Source organism: Zootoca vivipara, chromosome 10 (genome assembly GCF_965207765.1).
Source record: "Zootoca vivipara chromosome 10, rZooViv2.hap1.1, whole genome shotgun sequence".
In the NCBI taxonomy this organism is placed as follows: Eukaryota; Metazoa; Chordata; class Lepidosauria; order Squamata; family Lacertidae; genus Zootoca; species Zootoca vivipara.
The window spans coordinates 29,511,037-29,537,364 of record NC_142593.1 but is presented as its reverse complement, the minus strand read 5'-3'; the positions used below and the strand labels follow the sequence as shown (position 1 = coordinate 29,537,364).

Here is a 26,328-nt window from a genome sequence, read left to right as displayed (position 1 = left end):
ACAGGGGAGAATCTAGTAGCCCGGGGAATGGAGGGCTGAATCTAGAGGAGGGACCAAGTGGCTTGGTGACATCAGAAACCCCTAGTCAGGTTTCTCCTGCTGTGGAGCTGCACCCAGTGACTCCTTCTGCCAGTGAGGAGCCTCCTTCTTCAAGGGTAGCAACTGAGAGTAAATCTGATGCTGCGCTGGCACCAACACCATGTCTATCTCCATGGACACAAAGATGCCAGCGTGAACGAGCCTTGCAAATCCAACCTACTTGAAGGAGTGCCTGTTTGGTTGCCCAGAGTCCCAGGACACTGTTTGCTTGCTGTGCTAAGAGATGTGCCTGCTCAGCTCTTCAAAAGGAAGGCGCAGGTGCAGGATCAACAGCTTAGCTTTGCTTAGCCATCTATATCTATATACCTGTTGTGTCCCTACTACACCTTGAAACCTGTACCTTGCCTATGCACCTATCTGATTCATGCATTAAAGCCTTTGGCAGAAACTTGAGCTGGGAGTTGGAGTTCTTCATCTGGCAGCGAGTTTTTCTGTGCACACAACAGCCGGTTCACTGGTTTCCATGCTACTTGAGTCAGTAGCAAAAAGGAGCACTTTGTAAAATGTGTAGTTCTTCAACAATTTCAAAGCACTCTAAAGTATGCCGTGCTCCAAGCCAGTGTCTTTCTATACCACCACTAATGTATATAAAAAGGCACAGTATCAAAATGACAGTAATCAGCTTCCTCCATTTCAGGAATGAAATTGTTCTGTATTGCCTCAGGTGCACAAATGTACACCTTGTTGTTGTTCACCGAGCACACAAAAAATTGGCCAAAATACGATAGTTGCGTATGTGCATCCCACACACCATCTCCATGTTTATATCCCGAAGTCATCAGAATGCAGCAAGTTTTCAAGGGATAATGGCTTGGATTCCAACTTGGTGCCTGCAAATGGAAAGCCTCAAACCATTCACAGACAGCATCAAGATCTACCAGCAGATTGGGGTGGGGGAGCAGGAGAAGGCAATGCCAGTATGTCCCTGAATGCCAGTTGCTGTGAATCACCAATAGAGAGAGCACTGTGGCCCTCAGCTCCTGCTTTTGGGCTTTCCCATAGGCCTCTGAATTCTTGACTTGAAGGGCCATTGGCCTGGTTCTGCCGGGCTCTTCTCATGCTTTCCTCTCATCCTCCCAAGTCACTTCTCATGCAGCTCAGGTCCCACAACCCCTCAGAGTAGAGTTTCATAGAGTGCAAGGGGTCGGAAAGGGAAAGGGGAGTTGCTGAGTCCCCTCTCCCCAGTACCATCACAAGCATTCCAGTGGTGGGAGCATCCCATGAGTGGAGTAGTGCTTGGGATGCCCCTGCCAGAAGAAGCCTAGTTAGGAACCAAGCTCTTGAACACCAAATTTCTTGTCCTTATTTTCTGTGGCCGGCTAATAAGCATCCATCCAATAGGCAAAATACTATATGATGTTTAAGTCAGGTCCATGAGGTGTTTTCATGGGCCTATTACAATGCAACACACTACAAAACAATATGGAAGGGGGTATCTTAGGGACCCAGGTGGCGCTGTGGTTAAATCACTGAGCCTAGAGCTTGCTGATCAGAAGGTCGGCGGTTCGAATCCCTGTGACGGGGTGAGCTCCCGTTGCTTGGTCCCAGCTCCTGCCAACCTAGCAGTTCGAAAGCACATCAAAATGCAAGTAGATAAATAGGAACCGCTACAGCGGGAAGGTAAACGGCGTTTCCATGTGCTGCTCTGGTTTGCCAGAAGCGGCTTTGTCATGCTGGCCACATGACCTGGAAGCTATACGCCGGCTCCCTCGGCCAATAATGCGAGATGAGCGCGCAACCCCAGAGTCGGTCACGACTGGACCTAATGGTCAGGGGTCCCTTTACCTTTACCTTTATCTTAACAAATTCCTGTAATACAAGGGGCCATAGTTCAGTGGCAGAACATCACTTTTCCATGCAAAATGTCCCAAGTTCAATATCCAGCATCTCTAGGTAGGGGTGGGAGAGACACCATGTCTGAAACCTGTTGCCACTGAGTGTAGACAACACTGGGCTTGATGGACCAGTGGGTCTGACTCAGTATAAAGCAGCTTCTGGTGTTCCAAACTTCTCCTGAATGTGAAGTCATAGATGCTGTTCAAGGTTATGTGGTTATAACTGACATCTACCCCCCAGGTCAGGGGACGCGGGTGGTGCTGTGGGTTAAACCACAGAGCCTAGGGCTCGCCAATCAGAAGGTCGGCGGTTTGAATCCCTGCAATGGGGTGAGCTCCCATTGCTTGGTCCCAGCTCCTGTCAGCCTAGCAGTTTGAAAGCACGTCAAAGTGCAAGTAGATAAATAGGTACCGCTCCGGCAGGAAGGTAAACGGCGTTTCCGTGTGGTGCTCTGGTTCTCCAGAAGCGGCTTTCTCATGCTGGCCACATGACCTGGAAGCTGTACGCCGGCTCCCTCGGCCAATAAAGCAAGATGAGCACCACAACCCCAAAGTCGGTCACGACTGGACCTAATGGTCAGGGGTCCCTTTACCTTTACCATTACCCCCAGGTCATGCTCACATCTAGGGTTGGGCAATACCTGGTTTTTCAACATCATGATATATCACCAGCTAAACATCACAATTTACAAATACATCACGATGCCAGAAATAAAGATGAAGCTATGTAGAGGCATTGGCTGGCTTCACTGTTTTTCCTGCGTTGTGATTTTTCTCAGTGCCTCCTCTTGTACTTCACTGCTCCTTGCGTGAGGCAGGGGAGAGCTGAGCCAGCAGAGTTAAGAGGGGCTGCAGGAATCAACAGAAGCATTGGCTTGGTTCACACTTTCTCCCACATTCTGATTTGTGCACAGTACACACACACCATGATTCACAATATATTGTCAGGTCAAAAATTATAAAACCATTATCAGTATATGGACATCAAACTGGTTTTGGACGTTACTGTATATTGATATATTGCTCAGCCCTACTCACCACCACCACCACCCCTTCTTCTGCTTCTTTAGTTCAGCAGTGTGCAGAAATAATGCACAATGCTGTCTTACAGCCCAATACCAAGTTGTACAGCCAGCAATAATACCAGAATCTCCCAACATGCTATGCGAACAGGCAAGTAGAACCTGCATGTCATACTATGTCTATGTTGTGCATGAGTCCTTCATGCTTGCTTATATTAAAACCAAAACACATCTCATCTGTTGAAGGGTTTTAAGAGCCTCTTTCATTCGAATTTTGTGTTGGAAAACTCAGCAGTTCACCCCACAGATCAGCTTCTGCCCCTAAGATGGTCCATCATAATACCGAGGAAAGTGCTGAGCTGGAGGCCAGAGGAGTCCTAGGGACAAGGTCTCCCTCCTCCCACAATGCTCTCTGCCATAGCCAATGCTAGTAATCAGATAAACTAGGTCAGCACAAACCAACAAGGTGAGGCAGCTGCAGACTAAATGGGCAAAGGCAGCAATGAGCCAGATAGCTCGGAGGGCATATGCACAAGAGTTCAAATCTCTGGAGAACACCTTCGTGCAGCACTAATCAATTTTTAAATGTGCTTACTTCCTCTCCCACCCCCCACCCCGTTTTTTTTGTAACTGAGTTGAGGCAAAGTATTTCGCACTAATTTTGTAACCGTTTTTAGCATCAAAAGGCACACTCAACCTGTCAGTTGAATTGCAAGCACTTCAATTAAAATTTCCCTTTCCTGATTATTAAAGCTAATCAAAAAGATTCCTCCCTTCCTCCCTCAACTTTCCCCCCCACCCACCCAAATAGTTCCACCTTGGCACCCAAACTTGCATTGTGCTTGCCAGTTTAAAGAAGCCTGTGGGGATCCCATGGGCTTGTCAGGAAAGGAAATCCTTCATAGCTGAATAGCTGGCATAAAATATACAGAAGGTTCGTTGCTGAATTGCAGAGGCAGCCCTAGGCATCAGTGGAAGATGCAATAAGCTCAGCAGTGCTTTCTGGATGGCCCTTAACAGTTTGAGGGCAGAGGAGGATTATGTAGGAAGATCATTTCTCTCACCCCCCACTGCCACCATGGCCCATATTCCCAGCCTGCCTGCTAGGGTGAGTCAAACTTCACAGTGGGTGAGAAAAGTGCCTCCACTGCCTGCTGTGAGGTGGGTAGTGAGTGGAGAGACGGGCCTTCTCAGTGGTGGTGCCCCATTTTTTGAGAGCTCTTGTCAGAGGCCCACCTGACAACTTTATTGCTGTCTTATTTTCCCCAGGCTTTTAGCCTGGGACAGAAATAGTTTTCAATGCTTGCTTTTCTTCTGCTTAACTTCCAGGAGTTGCTGTTGTTGTTTATCCTTTACCCTCTGGAGGGTAGGACTCGAACCAGTGGCTTCAAGTGACAAGAAAGGAAATTCCAACTAAACATCAAGAAAGACTTTTCTGACAGTAAGAGCTGTTTGACAGTGGAATGGTTTCCCTTGGGAGGTTGTGGACTCTCCTTCCTTGGCGGTTTTTAAGCAGAGGTTGGATGGCCATCTGTCATGGATGCTATAGCTGTGATTGCATCGTTGTTGATTTCAGCTGCTCAATAGATGCTCATGGGGAGCTGTCACTTATGGGGCAGGCACTCAACTATTTCCCTGGCTTTCCTGCCCCCAAACTGGGCTCTGGAGATAATTATAGTACAGTGGTACATTAGTACTCGAACAAATCAGCTCCTGAATGCCGCAAACCCGGAAGCGAGTGTTCCGGTTTGTGAATGTTTTTCGGAAGCCAAACGTCCGACGTGGCTTCCAATTGATTGCAGGAAGCTCCTGCAGCCAATTGGAAGCCGCACCTTGGTTTTTGAACAGTTTCGGGAGTCGAATGGACTCCCGGAACGAATTAAGTTCGAGAACCAAGGTACCACTGTACTAGAGAGATTGGGCTGGATAAGACATAAAAGAGTTTGTGGTACCATTTTTTTTTTTTACCTCAGGCAGTTGATCTTCTCAGTTCTCACACCTGCTAGCCCTGTGGCACAGTAAGGTGCAGGTTTCTCCCATAAGGACAATATTGGAGAACAAAAGTGTTTGGGTGAACCAGACCCTGAGTACACTTTCTCTACTTTAACATAAATTTCAGCTGAGGTAGATCAGAGCATAGATTCTTCGATTTGGGGGGGGGGTTGCAGTTATGGAGGCTGTTGTTGTTGTTGTTATTATTATTATTAATACCCCGCCCATCTGGCTGGGTTTCCCTCACTACTCTGGGCGGCTTCCAGCAAATACCAAAATACATTAAAATATCACAGATTAAAAACTTCCCTAAACAGGGCTGCCTTTAGGTGTTTTCTAAATGTCAGGTAGTTGTTTATCTCCTTGACCTCCGATGGGAGGGCGTTCCACAGGGCGGGCGCCACTACCAAAAAGGCCCTCTGCCTGGTTCCCTGTAGCTTTGCTTCTCACAGTGAGGGAACCACCAGAAGGCCCTTGGCACTGGACCTCAGTGTCCGGGCTAAACAATGGGGGTGGAGACGTTTCTTCAGGTATACTGGACCGAGGCCGTATAGGGCTTTAAAGGTCAGCACCAACACTTTGAATTGTGCTCAGAAATGTACTGGGAGCCAATGTAGGTCTCTTAGGACCGGTGTTATGTGGTCTCGGCAGCCACTCCCAGTCACCAGTCTGGCTGCCGCATTCTGGATTAATTGCAGTTTCCGGGTGACCTTCAAAGGTAGCCCCAAGCAGAGCGCATTGCAGTGGTCCAAGCGGGAGATAAGGCTGTGAGCATTGGGGTGGGCTGTAGTGCTTCAGTGATCAGCACCTCATAAAACTCATGCATTTGCCCAGCTGTAACCTTTATAGAACTTATATTTTCAACTTAAATTTGATTTTTATATTTGGCTTTTACATTTTTACATTAGATTTTACACACACACACACACACACACACACACACACACACACACACACACCTTGTCCATGAGACAAATGCTGCCCCGCCAGAGTCCACAAAAATGGCAACGCTACTCTCACACACTGGAATAGCTTGATACTGTCTTTAAAAAAACAAAAACAAAAAACAACCGAATATCTCAACGGTATAGGCAGACTACCGGTACTTTACCAACAACACACACACACACACACACACACACACACACACACGACCCTCAAAGGAATGTGGTTGCTTTCAAATTCCGCAAAGTGTAATACCATGAAGTTGGAAAAATAAGGAAGTGGGGAAAGCATGGGAACATACTGATAACACAAAACTCCCAACAAGGTTTCCTATACCTCCTCTGTGGACTCCAGTTTCACTTTTGAGTCCTTTTCCCAACTCCCTCTTTAAGCAGTTTTGCTAGTCTCCAAAGAAATAAAAAGCACAACAACTATTGATCTCAGGATGCCAAGCACAGGATTATGTTAAGAAAACTTCAGCGAAACAGAAATGCCTTTAGTTAAGGATTTGGTCCGTAAATATTCACTGTGCATATAATATATTTAGAAGGGCTTTGAAACAGGGCAAATCAAATAGTGGTACTGTCTTAAGAGATCCATTCTACATGTACAAAAGGAAGTCACCACCACCACATATTTATTGATCTTTGGTTTGAATAAATTTCCTTTTTCTGATCTGAGCAATTCAATAAGAACAGATACAGTAACAGTCCACATGTATGGTATGAACAAATAAACAGGTTAAATGGTCAAGTTACAGTGAAGATTAACATTACAGTACTAAGAACATTCTATTGCCTAGTAAATGCAGCGTAATTGATATTGCTTCCCACCAGCTGAAGTGATAGTTTGCAGAGGCAAACTTATTGATGCAATTACTGCTATCCACAGTAGGCATTAACATTCATATGAATCCAGTATGGCTGGTGCTTAGCCAGCAACCCATTTCAGTAAAGACTGTAGAATCCGGCTCCTCCTAGAATATTTTGACGAATTATACAAAAAGCAAATCTTGAGTCACAGTGTTTACTATGTTGGTATCAAAACACACTGAATGGGATATAATTTCTATAGCACTTGCAGAGCACAGAGCAGTTTACAAGCCTTATTACAACTACCTCTTATCCTTTCCCACCATTATTAGTAAAGTGCTGCCTGACATGCAAAAATATAAAGTAGATTAATATATTGCTTTTATTTGCAGGCATAAAATATAGCAATAAGCAATACGTTTGCTTTACACATGGTGTAAAAATTTGTAGGTTATAAAAGAGGTCTCCTGGCCCCCACCTTTTGCATATACCTTCTTACTTACTACTGGTTTTGAAGTATAGCCTACCCTATGGACACTGGAATATTACACAAGCTGCACTGGGCAATGAACTGAGAAATGGACAAAGTACAGAAGAGACTTTTTCTTTTTCTTAAAGGGGGAGGGGTGGCTTCATTCAGTACAATCTTAATTTTATGGAGTTCCAGTTACAAGCACTGCACTTTGATTTGTAAACTGATCCACTAAAAAGAAGGTTTTATATATGAATGAATGAATAAATAAGTAAATAAATAAATAAATAGGGAGGGTCATTTCTCATCTGAATTCTCCAGCTGTGTGTGGTTTTTGAGAAAATAACAGTTAGCCAAGAAGATAGAGGTGTCTGTTGGTTATAAGAAGCTGAAGACTTAAACATGATTACTTTCAAGTAACACTGAGAGACTTTCTTCCAGTTACTGTATGTAGGACTTAAAGCTGCACTTAAAATTAGTGACTATCCCGTTTATTGGTTAATGTGTGTAACTTGTTTTCTCTTACCTGTGAACAAAAAGATAATTCTCATATTACTTTTTGAGATGAGATTATACTAATGGCATGATCACCACATAGATGTAGTAGCACTGCTGATAAATGCGTCAAGGACAGTATACCAGACTATGGATAGCATGTTACATTTATATCACACATTTCCATTTAAAAGCTCAAGGTGACTAACAAACAGCATTATATATATGTATATATGCGCACGCATGGCAATTTCTCAATTCGGAGTCTATTTTTCCCTGTCCAAAAAACAAGACAAAAAAAAAAAAACCAGCCATTTTGTCATTTTGTATCCAAATTGTCTAGAGGCTAATTCACATGATGTTTCCATGTAGGTTGACATCAGTTTGCACCATGCCACAGCCCACTGCCAAGGGCATTTGTTGTACCAGTATATGGGTTTGATTTGCAAGTGAGGCAAGACATTTTATAATATACACCATAAGTGGGGCAAAGACTATAGCAGAGCAAGCAAAATTAAAATTGAACTGATCCAAAAAGAATCATCAAAAGCTCTGCTGACATCACTCTCTAAACAAATGCACATTTTCATAACAATTGTACTAACACAGCATTCCATTTGAAGCATAGGGGAAATTAATGTAGGTTATTTACTGGAGAACCAGAGAGATCTATTTTGCCCCACATACAATGATACCAGTCAATTAAAAGTTGTGCTTGCAGACTTCATTGTAATTCAAATGATTGAACCACTTACAATTGATAAATCTCCCAAATGCCAACAAAAAATTGTTTCCAGGCATGTATTGAGGCATGAGACCAGCTTTCCTTTGTTTAGCCTAAAAATATTTCTCATCAAGTCGCTCCTCCAGAATGCAATTGTGCTGTTGGCTCTTAATCAGGGAGCAATTGGTTATATCACACAACAGCCCAGAAAGGCACAACTTCTAAGAAAGTTTTCTGCCATTCAGGTGTGTCTGCATTTGATCAATGTTAAGTTGAAACCATACAATATTAAGTTGATATCACACTATGATGAACGTTTCATCTGCACAAGCATTGCAGCTTGCCAAATGAAAGGACCATCCTTCTCTTCCCCTTGTGCGCTGTTCTGGGGGTGTGAGGAAGGAGGGGGGAAACTCTGTTCTGCAAACAGAACTCCTTGTTCAGAGCTTCCACTGACAAAGTTAGGTGACTCCTGCCTTAAATGTCTATCTTAAACTCTCATTGCTCCAATGTTCCAGTTTACTACCCACTTCTAAAGAGATCACACAGCAAGGATGTCAAAGATGACATTATCCGACACACAGATGGATCAAAGCTGTTTTCTATCACTTGAGAGCGTAGAACTCAAACGAATGGGTTCAAGCTGCACGAAAAAGGGTTTAGGTGAAACATTACGAGAAACTTAAGTGTTCAAAAGCAGAACTCATTGCCTCATAAGGCAATAGATTCTTCTTTCTTAGAGCATTTTAAACAAGCTGGATGGTCAGGGATGCTTAAGTAATGGGTTTCTTGTAAGGACTAGATAGTTCTTGCTCTATGGTACTGAAAAATTTAAAGCATCTTTTCTATAGGTTCTGCATTTTACAAAAAAGTAAGTTTTTTTAAAAAAGACACTGGTTTCTAATGATCTCAGGTGTATAATTTTATGCTACCCCCAACATTCTTAGAAAATGAAGTTAATCTGTATTTCATAACCAATTATATGACAAGGAGAAATTCAGCTGGTATAGTTTCTGCTAACATGGTGATGCAGTGATGAAGAAATAGCTGCACCTGTTAAAAGTCAGAAAAGTTGCCAGTCCTAATTCTACTTGAAATTGTTGTGAAATATCATAGCTTAACAAGCATTTAAAAACAACCTAAAGGAATCAAACTGCATGGAAAGGGTTATTTATATAGTGTGTCACATCAGATTCAAGCAAATGCAAGATCTATACCTTTAAACATGAATTATTTTTGAACTTGCATTTTTTTTAAAAAAATTAATCCAATTTTTATGTATTTTTATCAAGACAGACCTGGGTTTCAGCCACTGTTGATAACCACAATTCTTACAGTGCTCTTCTCCATACTGTTTCCTTCCTTCACAATCTTTTTTCCATGCTTCATGTTCTCCAGCTCACATATACATATCCGAAGTGCAATAGCACAAACGGGCACGAGATCTCTCAGTATGCTCCAATCAGCATGTGGAAATCCTATGCAATTCACTTTGATTGAGGCACTGGTGCACATTCCTTCACATACACAGAGCTACCCCCCCCCCCATGAAACTTGAGTGCGAAAGCTCTGATATGCAGGCAAGTTGCACGGTGAAATCACTTGATGAGAACATTCATGTGCAGAAAAACAACATTCTCTGGGTGAATAATATCAGCACCACTGTAACCTAGATATTTTATTTATTTAGTCACGACTGTTCTTCAGAAGGATGGTCAATGCTGTAGAAGCCATCACAGGACACCGATATTTTTCAGGTCAAGTTTGATATAATGATTTGGATCCAAAAGTGCAGCTGTGCAAGCCAAAGTGACATCCCCCCATTTCTATTGCCACAGTCTCCTGTACCAAGATATTTGAGGATCTTGGCCCTCAAAGGTGGCTTTTCAGGCACAAGTGGTTGCAGTGGAGGGGAGAGATGAGAAAGCTCCATTGTGCAATTATAGATTTCCACTTGCTTGTGTTAGGATCCAAGCCATTATTTTAAAAAATGCTTCCTTCAGAATGTCATAAAGCCCTACTACATTTAAACTAAACTGCGTTATTTTTTTGGTTTTAAGCCCTGACTGGAAACCACACTTCAGAACTGTTTGGATTCTGATTTTTTTTCTTCTCCTTAAACAAATGAATGCCATTTGTACATCACTAGCCTTTGCAATGTTCAGATCTGAGTTGTGCAAAGCTGACAAGCAGCTTAAGTACACATGCACTTTTCATACAAAGAGTCAAAGTGAAGTATTCTAGTATCGTGGTATTCTAGTAACACAGAGTCTACACAGCATCACTGACAAAGTGTTGGCCTGCCAGGGCACTTCATAAAAAGGTATCAAGTCTTAGTGAGAACAAGCAAATGTGGGATCCTGGAGAGAAGGATGCACCCATTTTGCTCCTCTTCCAGTCCTGCGGCTGTGAGCTAAGCCATAGTTAGGGCTTAGCATTACATATGAACCTGGGCTAGTGGTTTATCTCCTCCAGACAAATCATGAATGGTATGCCAGAGAATAAAACTTGGCTACGTCTTGTGTTAAACCACAAGCCTGGATTTGGATGCCATGCTAAGCCAAACTATGTTTTAGTTCACAACAAAATGGAAGCACCAGGACTGGAGGAGAAAAGCAGTAAGAATCTGGTCTCCAAGAACCCGCACATTTCCACTAAGTCAGGCATCCCCAAACTGCGGCCCTCCAGACGTTTTGGCCTACAACTCCCATGATCCCTAGCTAACAGGACCAGTGGTCAGGGACGATGGGAATTGTAGTCCAAAACATCTGGAGGGCCAAAGTTTGGGGTGCCTGCACTAAGTAATTGTTTGTCAAAGCATTACATGCCAGCCAGGTCTATGAATGAAACACTTGAGTACTTTACACAAATACCTTGCCTACCTATAAAAAGCTGGTCAGGTTTATAATTACTAGCAGAATGAGATGTACAAGAGATGTTTAAATCAGTTTTACTACCATTCAGCATTTTTCTGTAAAGTTCCTTTTGTAGTTCTTAATCACAATGCTTTGGTGTTTTCATACCTGCAGTCCTTTAAATGCACCCTGCTAATGGGACTGAATTCCAATTTTTGATGGTAGACATTCATCTTTCTCTTCTCTCTCTCTCTCTCTCTCTTTTAAGTACAAGTGGTGGCACTACTGATATGGCTCCCTTTAGGTCAGGATGTGACTCTGTTATGGTCAATGAGCCACCAGTTGGACTCATTCTTTTAACTACTCTACACCAGCATAATCACCTTTGAGGTACAACTCTTCTCAAATGGTGCAATGTTACGAGTCCCTGACCATTCCAGGCCAAGTCACAACAGGCTAGAGCTGTCCAACAAGGGACAGGTGTCTCCATCATGCCTTGTGAACCTCTTGGGGGCATGTGGATGATAAGTTTTATGCCACAAGGCAATTCTCCTGTTTCTATGTGCTATGTCTATGTGAGCACACACAAAGAGAACCAAGGCTAGTATAATGAATTAAGCTTAAGGTCCAACAAAGGCAGTACAATGAAGAGACAGCCAGCTTAGAAGGTGAGCCTGGCATTTGGGGAATACTGCCTTTTTGGTTAGGCAGAAGTATCTAAGGCAAATTGTCTAGAAGTTCCCGTTTTCAAGTTTACACTACTAGAGGGAACTGTTAAGATTATTGTGAATTGCTGTTTCTCATGCTACAGTAAGAAATCCTTCCACCTTATCTATATGAATGCCCAGTTCAGCTCCTGAAACAAAAATAAGCAAAATGCTAGAAAAGTCAGTTTTATGAATAACCACTGTTTCTACCTTTCCAATTGAACATTGTCAACCAACATAGAATATACAGACAAGTAAATGAAAAGCTTTAGCTGGAGTTTTTTCCCCTGGGTTAGCAAAGTTTCTTAACATAGTCCCAACAGCTACTGTGGCAGCTGAATACTTAAACGACGGGCCATAGCAATTACTGCACAAGTGTGATACAGTGATCCATGGTGCTGTCATGAGCCAACTCTGCATATTGCACTTGTACCATATTTTGGGTGGTAATAGTCTGATGACGGCAGCTACTTCTATACAGTATTATATGTGCCATAGCAAAAAGGTGGCCACAACAGAACAACGTATGCTGGCACCATCTAGAATCTGTATCCATTATAACAACAGCGAGGCAGGGCAGGTGACTCACTGAAAATTAGAAAATCTGCTACAGTTCGGTACCCTCAATATGCTGTTGGACTCCTAACTCCCATAGTCCCTGATCTCTGGCCATGCTGTTAGGGCTGACAGGAGATGGAGTCTAATAATATCTGGAGAGCATCTCACTGGCTACTCCTGAACTACAGTACTTTCATTGACGTTGCAGCTATGATTACTTATAATTAAAGGCATTGACGAATCTTTTCACAGCATAACCCTTACTAATTCTCCCAAGCTTGCCTGTCCTGCAGTACACATTCATAGGGAAATTTCAATATTTTCACCTTTTGTGATCTATTAACTATATACACATAGTGAAATAAGTTTAGGAGACTTTGATTAGTGTCAACCTTTCTTGTGAATCCAATGAAATCTGTCTTAATTTCAGAACAGTAAAACCCAAATGGATCTAAGTGGATAAATATTAGCACCAATACGTCCAAGGAGTCATATGGCCATTTATTATTTTTTAAAAGACTATTAAGACTGAAACAATATATTTACTTTTACAATATGAAAATTCTTTAGGACTTCCTGACACATTACATTATAGGATACAGTGCCTCACATATGCTGTGGAAGCCTCAGCATATTATACCACTTTGCATAGTTCTAATACATGAATGTGCAGGAGTGAGGTACACATAGTCTCGCAGTCTTACGACTTACTGCTCTTCCATTATAACCACTAAAAGATGCGTTTCAAGTATGTGAGTGCTCAAAGAGTGAAATGCTTTTAAAGTCTGACAACTGCACACTCCTGAACATTCATACATTAAGTAACCAAGTGACACAATATTGCAATACAATACCCTTACTGTAATATGTAAACAAGTCCTTTAGCACAAATGCTTGCTGAGTCCATGCATTTTATTTACAATAAACTCTTTTGAAACAGCTTCCTTTACTGTAATATACAGTATTTCTTTGTCCTGTTGGATTACTTTGCTCTTCAGTAGAAAAACCACCCATGTTTTTTGCCAACAGGATAACTTCTCCAACCCCCTTATATGGCTCAGTTGAACGTTCCATCTTCTATGCAGTGACTATTAACCCTAGTACCTTAACACCACTAAGATCAGCCAATCAATGACTGAATAACACAGTGTTTTCAGGGCAGCACGAAGTTCACCAAAACAGAAGGTACTTCTGACATATTTCAAAGCAGTCCAAAAACAATTCAGCAGTTACCTACAACTTTAGGTAACAAAGTTACAAACTCATTTGCAATTTCCAACATTACCCAACAATTGCCTGGAACATGGAGAAAGCATTTATGAAAAAGACTTTGCCGTGTTATTTCTTCCATTTTTTCTTCAGTCTCCTTTGGGCACATGGGTTTCCTAGCTTTGAACTTGTTAGGTCATGCCACTGTTAGGTATTGATGATAGAACAGCCCAAAAAGGCTTGTGGAAAAGAGACAAGCAGCAATCCACCAAGTGAGAAAGGACAGAAGTCCTCTGAATAGGAGTGGAGTGAAAATGTTCTTCAGGCTAGCCAGTGCCATTGTTAGCTGTATTACAGTTACCTTCACCTTTCCATCATCAGATGAAGATTCAGAGTTTACTGAATTGCTCTCCACTGGTAAATCTGAAGTAGCTTCTGGATAAATACCCCAGGAATAGTTACCTACAGGAGGAAAATAAGACAGATGTTAAGGGTTATAGTCTCTCGGATCATTTTTAATTATTATGTCCATATGACTAGTGCTCACGCTGCAAAGAGCTGAACCACTTTCTAGGAGGTAATAAAATGGAAGCCGCCTGAATCCCAAGATGCACAATGCAACTTTGCTCAGTACAAACTCAGCATTTCTTTTTCGTGCTCTCAGCAACAGATGAAGCAGGAATTTGCACTTCTCCCCTGCAGCCAAATGTGCAAGCTCCAAAATCACAAGCTATACTTGCTTCTTGTTTTTACTGTGCAAAGCATGAGCTTGGAGATATAAAATTAAGCTTAGGACAGCATGCACCGATTCAGAAATTAAGAATACATGAAGGGGAAAACTTCTGCACCAGCTGCCCATCTAATATGAAGCCACGTTCAAGGTCCTTGAATTAATTCATAAAACTCTGAACAACTTAGGTCCAAGGTACCTCAAGGGAACTGCCTAAACCCTTATATCCCAGCTCAATCACTGAGATCCTCTGCAGGAATGTCGTTGGTTGTTCCTTGAGCTGAAAAGGCTCATTTGACAACAAGAAGAAACCAAGCCTTTAGTGTCATCAACTCATTATTGTGCAACACTCTGCCAATAGAGGCACCTTCTGTTTCAACTTTTAAGTGCCTGCTGAAAACCTTTCTATTCAGGAAATTAAGAATTCCACAATAGTTAACTGATTTCTGATTTTAACTTTTTAGTACAGTTTTTACTGTATGGATTTATATACTATTATTATAAACCACTCTGATATCTTTTATGAATAGTGACGTAAATGTATTTTTTTTATAAATAACAGAGAGAAGACTAATAAAGAAATGCTACTTCAGTGCTTCTCTGTCCTACAATTTTACAAGTAATGACCAAAACATCTGCTCACCTTATTCCCAACTCTAGTTCCCAATGAACATTATTTTGTATTGAATGAACTTTGTGTCTCTAAGAACTGATTTATACATTCTAGCAAGAACAGCACTTATTGGTGGGAGGCAGTGGGAGTGTAATATGTTATGCCCAACAAGCGTATTTTGAATTTCATGGACAGAAAGCACAAATACATGTGTGCCCTTCACAAAAATATAACTATTCTACAGTTTTATGCAAAACCACTGATACATTCAGTTCTTCAGCTGTTTTTGAGCAAGAACTGCCCTAATTGCCAGCTGTCTTATATATGCACATCTTGCCAGTCATTCCTGGATTTGCAACAGAGATAAGAAGCATGCTTGTCATGCAGTTGTGCCTCAATATCTTGGCTTGCCATTTCTTCCCAGAATACTTAACAAAATAATACCATTTTAGAAAACAGCATTACTTGGCAGGTTCTTTTCTTTATTGGATACATCTTACCTAAAGTTTTCAGCAGCAGAGTCATGTGAAGCAGCATAACCAGAGGCGCCACATACTGAAGTGCAATTATACAAAGGTAATAAAACACTCTGGCCACCTAAGTTAACAAAAATATTGAATAACTCAGTGCACAAGCTAATGCAGTATGACTATCACATAGCAAGCAATAAAGCACAGTTGTTGGTATTATCAAATAGTTTAAAGGTAAAGGTACCCCTGACCATTAGGTCAGGGCGCGGATGACTCTGGGGTTGGGGTGCTCATCTCGCTCTATAGGCTGCGGGAGCCGGCGTTTGTCTGCAGACAGGTTTTCCAGGTAATGTGGCCAGCATGACTAAGCCGCTTCTGGCGAACCAGAGCAGCACACGGAAACGCCATTTACCTTCCTGCCGGAGCGGTACCTATTTATCTACTTGCACTTGACGTGCTTTCGAACTGCTAGGTGGGCAAGAGCTGGGACTGAGCAACAGAAGCTCACCCCATTGCAGGGATTCGAACTGCCGACCTTCTGATAGGCAAGCCCTAGGCTCTGTGGTTTAGACCACAGCGCCACCCGCGTCCCTAGCAAATAGTTTAGAAGCAGTTTATTTTGTACAATTTATCTATCACTTAACAGAAAAGCCTTCTGAACAGTTTACAAGAAAGAATGCAGGAATAAAATCAGAAGCTGAACTCTAAAGCATACATAGTATCAGAATAGAGTGAAAATCACAACACTGAACAGAACAATCTGAAAACCCATGCAATTTTAATAGTGATCCCTTTGAAATCTGTTTGCTATTTCTGTCCTAAACACTCCCTAAAAGCAAGTATATAGTTTACATTATGTACTTGTCTGGTTAAAGTAGTATTACCCCTTGAAAATCAAAGGGACTCCCACTACCATAGCACTAAACTATTTCTCCAAGGCAAAAAACATAGATCTATTGATTGCAACTTTCATTGTCCTTTTGCCTTCAATCAAAACAGACGTTTTCATTGATAACCACTGTTTCCCTCCTACAATGTCATGAATTGCTCTATCCCCTAACCATTAGAATTGCAGTACGTAATATCCTTCAGAACTAATGAAAAGTAAGTGATTATTTCCAGAAAATATTAGGTTTAAATGTCCCTAAAGTCACAGTACCATGATTCTAGAGAACATTTCAGGTTGACTATAAATACAAGATGGGACAGTACTGTACTCATGAATTTAAATATATCTAATATATAATGAGTCTAAATATATCATTAGTTACTTCATTTGTTTTATACACACTATTATTCTTTCAGGCAGGCTTACCATTTTCTGTAGTTCAACTGTACTTATTCTGCCAACTTCCTTTTTCATTTGATCCACACATTTCTGTGCTAAATTAAGATAGGCTTGGAGATGACTACGCATCATGGCTAACCTCAAAGCACACAGGAGAATTATAATCCACAACCTGAGAGTATCAAAAGTTGCTTCTGACATTCTGTAGAATAGAGAAAAAGTAATGCAGTGATTTTCCAAAGGACGTCCTACACTGTACTAAGCACATTTTGTACAAGATTGTTGGAGTGCTGAAAGAAAAAATTCCACTACAGAGTGAAACCATTCAAATATCAATGGCATATTCAGAGATGCTGATAGTCACAAGCCTTTAGGAACGGGAGTGCAGAAAAATCTCTTATTACTACTACTTCAGTTAGCATTCCTATCTCAGAGCTTTTTAGATACTGGGTGCAATATGTTCTCAAGTAAATAAATGAGTCTTGACCCATTTGTCTTTCTTTTCCCTTGTCAAAGAGAAGGGCAAAAATATGTTCAGTGTATTTTTACAGGCAATGGGAAGCAACAGAAGAGAATTAATACTGACTTTTTAATTTATGCAGTTTACTGGACAGGGTATTTGGTCTTTTTACTGCTTTGGGCTTTGTATTGCAGTCTCATTCTCATTCTGTCTTACGCGACAGTTCTATTAAATGTCAAGCAATTACAAGAAATCTTCCAAATTGTTCTGTATTCTGTTCATGCTAAAAAAAATCCTATCATAGCCCAGAACTCATTTCCTTGTTACAGAGAGTTAGACAAGCTAGAAGATGGCGCCATTTATGCTTACAAGCAAGTTCTGAAGTTATTATTAAACACTTCCTCCCCACCTCCCAGTGACAGTTATGAAATTAAATATAAACATTTTTATGAAGTGGCAAAGCAAGATTTGCTTGAAGGAGCCAGGAGGACAGGCACCAAATATAGAACCTTGCCATCTGTATTTACCAAAGAATTCATAGCAGATGTGTAAGAGCATTGCATATTAAAATATAACAATTTTTGTGCATGCAGTGGTTATAGCTAACTTTCAGAAGCTTCTCCCCAATGCCTAAAGATCAATAGATCCTTTGCATTACAGTTTCTCGGTGATTTACATAACCAGCTGCCTCCTTTGCAGTTATAGCCAAATAGGGAATATAGTGGTATTAATAGTTGAGATCTCTGTAGACCAAAGAATAGGTTCTGTTGATAACATTAACCAGTGCCTTTTCTCGATTCCAGTGGGCACCTTTCTCTATGTTACTACCATCAAAGTTAAACCATTAGAAGAGAATGAATAACAGGCTACCATAATATATGTTATATTCCTTGGTACTAAATAAAAGAACAAAATTCCGAGGATTAAAGCGGGGGCAATTGTTAAGTTGTCCTCTTTCCACTCAATATAGCAATAATGGTTTAGAAAGTAAAAAAGATAAAAGTAAAGGACCCCTGGACAGTTAAGTCCAGTCGAATTTGACTATGGAGTGTGGCACTTATCTCTGCTTTCAGGCCAAGGCAGCCGGCATTTGTCTGCAGACAGCTTTTCCAGGTCATGTGGCCAGTATTACTAAACGGCTTCTGGACACCGTGACAAGTGCCAGAGCACATGGAAATGCTGTTTACCTTCATGCCGCAGTGGCACCTATTTACCTACTCGTGCTGGTATGCTTTCAAACTGCTAGGTTGGCAGGAGCTGTAACAAAGCAATGGGAGCTCACCTCGTCGCAGATATTTGAACTGCCGACCTTACGATCAGCAAGCCCAAGAGGGTCAGTGGTTTAGACCACAGCATCACCCACGTCCCTCTACAAAGTGGTACATGCACGGTAAGATTTTACAAGGTAGATTTTCAAAAGCAACTTACAAAGGCACATTCTCTTTTCCCAATGGGGGATTCATTATATAGTCCTTAGTAATGGGTTTTACCCACAATAAGACCATCAGGAGGGGTGCCAGGAAGTTTATATGCAGCAGAGTTCTGAAAGTTAAATAGAGAAACAAAATTAATGAACCGTAATAACTGCGTTTTCAAACTGCTATGTTGAAAATAAAGTAAAATACATATAATCTAGCTCATAATCCTTCTGATACATTTGTTTTATCTGCTAGGACGGTGGTTTTCAAAAAGTCACTGAAAATGCTGGATCTCCTGTATTTAATCCTGGGTGAGGTTATTGGTTTGTTTTTGTTTTTGTATTTATTATGTGTGTGTTTTTTGGGGGGGGGATCTTGTATTTTTATGTTGTGAACCGCCCTGAGATTTACAGATGGAGGGCAGTATATAAATTTAATAAAGCATCATCATTTCTTCAGGAAGAAGACACATAATGGCTCTAGCTTGTTTGCCACTACCAAATTTTCAATTTAGATTATATTGTAAAATTCACTATACAGTTGCACACAGTGCAACAGTAAAGCTCAAAGTGTCTGAACATGAGTTAGCTATGTGCCCAGGAATGCCCCACACTCTCTGGCAGGCTCATTGGGCTTTGGGGTTCCCGAACAGATATTTCAGACTATTACATTGACAGTCAAGCTAAATGTAGGGAATGCCAATGAATGCACAGCTTCACCCCTAATCCATACACCAAACCTGATTCACAAATTTATTAATGAACCGAAATATAATACAGTTACTGTTATTCTAAAGTAGCATATTTGTTGATTAGACAGTAGAGAAGGAAACTTTGAAACAGATAAACTGTTTAGTTAGCAATCAACATCTCTGCAATTTAAAAGCACTGAGGCAATGCAGGTAGAAAGAGGTAGCTGGTATGAAACTAATGGGTTTCTGCATGTGAACAGGGCCCAACAGAAGGCAGCAGATCAAGTATAATTTATGGGCATCATCTTTCTATGAGCATATCCAATGATCAAGTTGTCTGAGGATCCTTCACAGTGGCATAATGTCCCTAAACTACTTCCCAGGCTGACCCGCCATGCAACCTATCTCTGGGTTAGCCACAGGACTAAATGTCTGTTAATCCTCTTATAGGGGTTTCCAACAGTGCTTCTCCATCATTCGCAGCTTGTTCAGAATGCAGCAGCAAGGTTGCTTACAGGCACAGGCAACCATGATGTTATTATTCCTGTCCAGCATTCTTGAACATTCCTGGGGTCTCAGATATCACACACAATTTGGAGCTGCCACCGCTGTGCCTTAAGACAGCATGGGCCACTTCACCTGCACTATGCCAGGTTCCACACTGAATAAATGTGCTCTATTCAGATATTCAATTGTGCCGGGTATTCACCTTTAAGACTTCTGAACAGAAGTCTCATTTTCCTCCTCTCCTCACCTCTGCCTTTTCTTCTTTTAACATGTTTAATAGATGGTTTAGCCATATTTTCATTATGGAAATAGGAAGTTGCCTTATACAGAGTCAGATTATTGGTCCATTAGATCCGTACTTTCTACACCAACTAATAGCGGCTCTTCAGAGTTTCAAAAAGAAATCTTTTCAAGCTCTGCATGGAGATGCATGAGACTGAATCAGAAACCTTCTACATGCAGAACCATTGCTACAACCTTCCTTGACTTTTATTGTACCCTGAAAACTGGTTATGAATTGGCATTTTAGCTGAGGAAAAAGAAAAAGTGATGCCCAAATATTACTACTGGCAGATTTAAGCAAAATTCTACATGACGTGGCTTACTGGGTGATTTTTTCAGTTGATAAACTCAAAGCATCCAGATGCATCTGAGCCAATCTCAATCCAGGGAATGTCAAAAAAGCACCAATAAACGAACAAAGGATAGCCAAGACGAATTTGAAGGTTATTTTAGAAACAGGACCCCTAAGAAAAAAGGGGAAAAGGGAAACAATAGTCAACTTATCCAACATTCTAAGGACATGGTATATATTTTGCTCTTACATACCTCATGATGACAAAGGAAAACAAAAAAGCAAACAAAAGCCATATTTCCCTTCCAACTTATTACTGAAAATCAGAAATATTAAACCAATCTACTCTTGCAGGATGCATAATAGATATCTGAGCTATCAAGTCATTTATGCAAAAGTTCCTTTAGTACTTGCTGCCCAATAATGGGTTGTTCATTGGTTTTTTACAGGAGAGGAATAGCAGGTGCATGTGTGCACCTCTGTGGGTCAACATCAATGTATCAGTAGTAGGGAACCTCTAGCCCATGGGTCAAATTAGGTCTGCCATATCTTCCTATTTGTTCTGCCAGACCATTTTGACCAAACCATACCTACACACAACCTCATAACACATCCTCATATGAGATACAGGTAAAGATGCAACTGTGCTAAAAGTAGGTTTGCCTCAACAATCAACCAGTTGTCAGGGCTTGCAGAGTGCTGTATATAGTGTTTTGCAAGCCCCATTGTAGATAAAATAGGTCGACTGACATTCAATGATTGATGGGTATTTGGGGTGGGGAACATAAGGCGCTAGCCTGTCCACCAGATCCAGTTGCCTACTCTTGCTATATATTAATTGAAAACTATTTCTCCATCTGTGGATACTTATATAGGCAACATGATGAATCACAACCAGAAGAGAGAGGTAACAGGAGCAAGTTTGGGGAAAACCCCAGGTTTACAAAGTACCCAAAAAATCTGTGTGCACCTGGGCAGGGGAAGAACATCAAAAACATGATTGGTGAGGACTGAGCATCGTCAATGGGAACTGAGTGGAATGGAAGAGGGGGTGGAACGGAATAATGTATCCTATAAGAGGGCAAGGCTTGCATTCCGAATAGGAACTCTCTACAATGCAATATTTTTGTTGAAGGTCCCACTTGTGTGTTTCATACATAAGAGAGAGAGAGCTCAGTTGGTAGAGCATAGGACTCTTAATCTCAGGGTTGTGGGCAAAAGTTGACTGCATAGCAGGGGGTTGGACTAACTGGACTTGTGGTCCTTTCCAACTCATCATTTCTATGATTATTTTATGTGTATAATCTCTCACACACCCTTCAAATCATGATACTGATCCTGCAGCCTACCACAGGATGGAGAACAATAACCTTTTGCCAACTGTCACACTTTACTGCTAGCGACTTTTAAAGAATCTGTTACATCTGTGGATGAACAAATTGGAGGTTTCACCTGATGATTATCAGAATTTAATTTCTGATCATTGCAGAGGTCAAAATTAGTTAGATATTACTTTGTTTAGGGAAGCTTTTAATGTTTGACAGACTATTGTATTTTAATATTTTGTTGGAAGCCGCCCAGAGTGACTGGGGAAACCCAGCCAGATGGGCGGGGTATAAATATTATTATTATTATTATTAGCTCAATGGCCAGCCGACAAGACTCAAGAAAAAGACAGAGTTCCAATACAATAAGAAATTTAAGTGATTGCAGCTGGTTATGCAACTAAACTCAATAATTAAAAAGAGGACAGGAGCCCTGTTCTCACTTGCATTTCATCACCTTTCCTCTAAAAGTGTGGAGTTGCAAATTATGACCTCCCATTTCAAAAACATTTGTTTCATAAGATTTTGCAGTTTCTACAAATTCAAAAGGAGTAACTGAAAAACAGAAAGTGTGGTCCGGTACATCGGGAATGTGGAATTCAGGAATATGAGGTCCTACCGCAACAGGACCCATATCATGAAAGTCCACTGGAACCTTTACTTTCTGTCAAGAGTAGCTCCCATGTGCTGTATTAGAAGCTGTACCCAACAGTTTCAGAAGCAGTTTGAGGTATACAAAGAATTACTGTCATGAACAGAATGTGAAAGGCCTTGTTGGGTTTGAAACCCTTGTCCTGTGTGCTCCTGTGAATTAAAGAACCTTAATACAAACAAAATTCAACTAAAAGGAGAGCATGGATAACATTTCAATGGGTTGCATTCAATTAGCCTTTACCCAGAGTAGACCCATTGAAATGAATGTGCTAAATTAATCATAGCCATTAATTTCAGGGGGTCCTTTCTAAGTAAAATTTAGTTGAATAGAACCCAGTAATAACAATACACATCTCTACATAGTTGTTCATTATACTTACTGGGATTCCAAGCCTTGCTTTTCAAAAAACTGCACAGCACTTTCTGAAAAATTTGAGAAGCCTGCATGTGGAAAATTTTGCACAAGGTGAAACGCAGAATCTCAAAACACTAGCAACACAAAACATTTTAGAGGTAATTTTCAAATGTTAGCCAGTTTTTTCTTCATTCACCAGTCAGAATGCTCTAATTCAATTATGAACAGGCAAGGCCTTGGAAAATATCTCAGAGCTATTTGTATGTTCTCTTAAGGGTGAACAGACTGTCTTCTTTTTAAGAGTGCAATCCATATCCACCTGAAGTCAACAGTGTTGATCTTAATGGGCCTAAATTACAACCTAAGAGCATAACCAATTTCTAGAAGAGGTACTTCAGGCAACTGCAGTAAGAGCTGAAGAAATGAAAACAAGCTAAGGTTAGAAGTAGGCAAAACAGTCGTAAATATTTTGAGAAAGAATCTGTTTGTAAAACACACACTGGGCTGAACTTTCTCAGAGCTTTTGGCTCCTCAAAGATCAGTATATGGTGTGCTGTGATGTGAAGGTGCAGAGCAGAAAAAAAGTTAGTGCTGAAAATTTTGTGGAAACACTTTCTATGAGAGATTTTGTACACAGAAGGTAAAGGTACCCCTGACCATTAGGTCCAGTCGCAGACAACTCAGGGGTTACAGCATTCATCTCACTCTATAGGCCGAGGGAGCCAGCCTTTACCTGCAGAGCCGCTTCTGGAGAACCAGAGCAGCACAAGTATTTCCACCTGATTTTATCCCCCCTTCCTCCTGTTCCACATCCTACCCCATTTGGCAGGGCCCAGGGGTGGGTTGGGGGCTTGGGGATTGCCAGATCAAAAAGTTGTCTTCTACTGGTCTCCTTGACAAAGACCTTTCAATTCCAGCATGCATTTAAAAGAAGTTGTATTATGCCCACTTTCCCTGTGTTTATTATTGTTTTAAACACCAAATTATTTGATCGGTGATTTGTTTTATGGACTGCTCTGTAAATTGTTTTGTGACCTGTGATGAACAGCAGTCTATAAATTTTGAAAATAGATAAATATTGTATAAACATTTCTCTAGATCCAACTCTGGATATTAATGTTGCCCAAACACAACGTTTTAAGGTCTTACCTGATTCGAGTCCAAATTCTAGATAATTGTCTGTTACTATCAGAATGGTCATGGCTTTGACAAAGAAAAAGAAGCCAAAGGTTACGCAGACGGATCGCTCACCTCCCTCTTCTACTTTGAAGTAGTGTGTAGTTAATGAAAACAATATTTTGCTACATAAGAATAGTTAAGGAAAAAATAGTTTTGCACAATCCGTAGATTAGCCAAAAATTATTTTAGGATGAAAATTATATGGAGAAAGTATAGCTGAATGGATTTGTTTAAACACAGTGCTGCCAATGCATACTAAACTTACTACGTATATAGTGCATCTAGCTGCTCAGATCCTGGTTTGTATCTAATTGTATATTTCTCTCTGCTGATGGAAGGCTGCTTAATTCAGCAGACGTTTCCATGGCGGAAAGCTTTGTGTGGGGAGGGGAATCCCTTGCGTGACTCCCAGTTTTCCTAAGGGTCTCCAAACTCCCCAGAGTAGATTGGGTGGTGCAGAGGGCATAAATTAAAACCAACTTCCCCCCTTACCACTAATGGAAGCCACTTTCGAAACAACAAGACTCCCATCACCAGAGAGACACAATTAGATACAACTTCCAGTTTATCTATTAAAGAGATTTATTTAAAGAGAGCTAGCACCAATGATTTATTCAGAAATGAAGTATAAAAGGAGTTGATCTTAACAAAGTTTGATTTCTCCCAAGTTACATCCAAAACCAACAATTCTGTAGAAACCAAACAAGCTTTTTGTACAGTTGAATATTAATTTCACTTATTTTAAAGGAAGCTGAAATTAATTTGAGATATTAGGATATTAAAGCTTACAGTCTTTCTGATCAGAAACTCCAGAATTTAACAAATTTTATGCAGAAGCTGCCTCTTTCCACCTGGTCTAGGGCGGGGCCTGGAAGGCCTCATAAAGGACTGCTGCCGCTGCTCTGCTGCTGGTGCTGCCCAGGACTCTCTCCTGCTGTGAGTGCCCACAGGCCCTGTCCCTGCCTCCTTCCACCTGGTCTAGGGCGGGGCCTGGAAGGCCTCATAAAGGACTGCTGCCGCTGCTCTGCTGCTGGTGCTGCCCAGGACTCTCTCCTGCTGTGAGTGCCCACAGGCCCTGTCCCTGCCTCCTTCCACCTGGTCTAGGGCGGGGCCTGGAAGGCCTCATAAAGGACTGCTGCCGCCGCTCTGCTGCTGGTGCTGCCCAGGGGAACTTGAAACAGCACAGAGTCCTTTTTAAAATGCTTTTTAAAGAATTTTTAATGTTTTTATCTTCTTTGGGGTGGTAGGTGGGAGGGATTTTTAGTTGGGTGTGGGAATCTGTTAAATTTTAGTGTATTTGTAATTTTTATTGTTTTTGGTTTTATTGTTTTATTGTGTTTGGGGTGGTAGGTGGGAGGGATTTTTAGTTGGGGGTGGGAATCTGTTAAATTTTAGTGTATTTGTAATTTTTATTGTTTTTGGTTTTATTGTTTTATTGTCTTTTTTGTGTTCTTCTTTTGTTGAGTTCTTTGCTGTTTTTTACAGAGGTTTTATTTTGTTTTTAAGGGGAGGGGTCAGGGCTGCCCGGGAGGGGGTCCCAGCAAGCAAAATGGCTGGGGCAGATTCCACAGGGGGGTGTGCACTGGAACAACCGATCTCAGTGGTCACGGGTAGGAGGAGGAGTTACGCTAAGACCAGACCATGTCATTACCGAGGAGGCAGACTTAGTCGTTGTCTGAGGACTATCCCTGCCTCCAGGTCTGGTCCTGACCGGACGGATATTGGAATCAGCAAGGGATACCCACATGACCTGAAGGTGCTGCTGTGCAATGCCAGGTCGATGATGAATAAGACCACCGCCATTCACGACCTGATTGTGGATGGAGGATTTGACCTGGCATGTGTGACAGAGACCTGGTTGGAGGAAGCCGATGGGCCCGTTCTTGGCGCTGCTTGCCCACCAGGTTTCTCTTATGCACAGCAACCCAGGCCATCTGGGCGGGGAGGGGGGGTTGCAGTGATTTTTAGGAAGTCATTAGTTTGCACCAGGCGTCCTATTGGAAAGACCCAGTTCTCTGAGTGCATGTTCTGGAAGTTGGGCAATAGAGGCAGTACAGGATTCCTTTTGGTGTACCGACCTCCCCGCTGCACCAAGGATTCCCTGCCCGAGCTGCTTCAGGTCGTGTCGGATGTGCTCCTGGAGACACCTAGCTTGGTTGTCTTAGGGGATTTTAACATCCATGCCGACACGACCTTACAAGGAGCCGCTCGGGACTTCGTGGAAAGCATGGCCACCATGGGGCTGTCCCTGAATAAGTCTGGCCCAACTCATAGCCGCGGACATGCCTTGGACTTGGTGTTTACCTCTATGGATGTTGGTGATCTGACATTAAGTAAAA

The 26,328-nt window shown here is 41.5% G+C and overlaps 1 protein-coding gene across 1 annotated transcript in view; it reads right to left on the bottom strand.

Annotated features, from left to right (window-relative positions):
- Positions 1–12,996: 12,996 nt before the first annotated feature.
- TMEM161B (transmembrane protein 161B) overlaps positions 12,997–26,328 on the bottom strand; it is a 32,937-nt gene continuing 19,605 nt past the window's right edge. The window contains exons 6-12 of the mRNA XM_035099832.3: positions 23,960–24,111; positions 22,836–22,896; positions 20,508–20,648; positions 18,715–18,828; positions 16,854–17,028; positions 15,569–15,665; positions 12,997–14,187 (exon numbers count right to left, since the gene is read on the bottom strand). Of these exons, the coding sequence (XP_034955723.1) occupies positions 13,922–14,187; positions 15,569–15,665; positions 16,854–17,028; positions 18,715–18,828; positions 20,508–20,648; positions 22,836–22,896; positions 23,960–24,111 (1,006 nt within the window). The 3' untranslated portion in view covers positions 12,997–13,921. The remainder of the gene's footprint in view (positions 14,188–15,568; positions 15,666–16,853; positions 17,029–18,714; positions 18,829–20,507; positions 20,649–22,835; positions 22,897–23,959; positions 24,112–26,328) is intronic.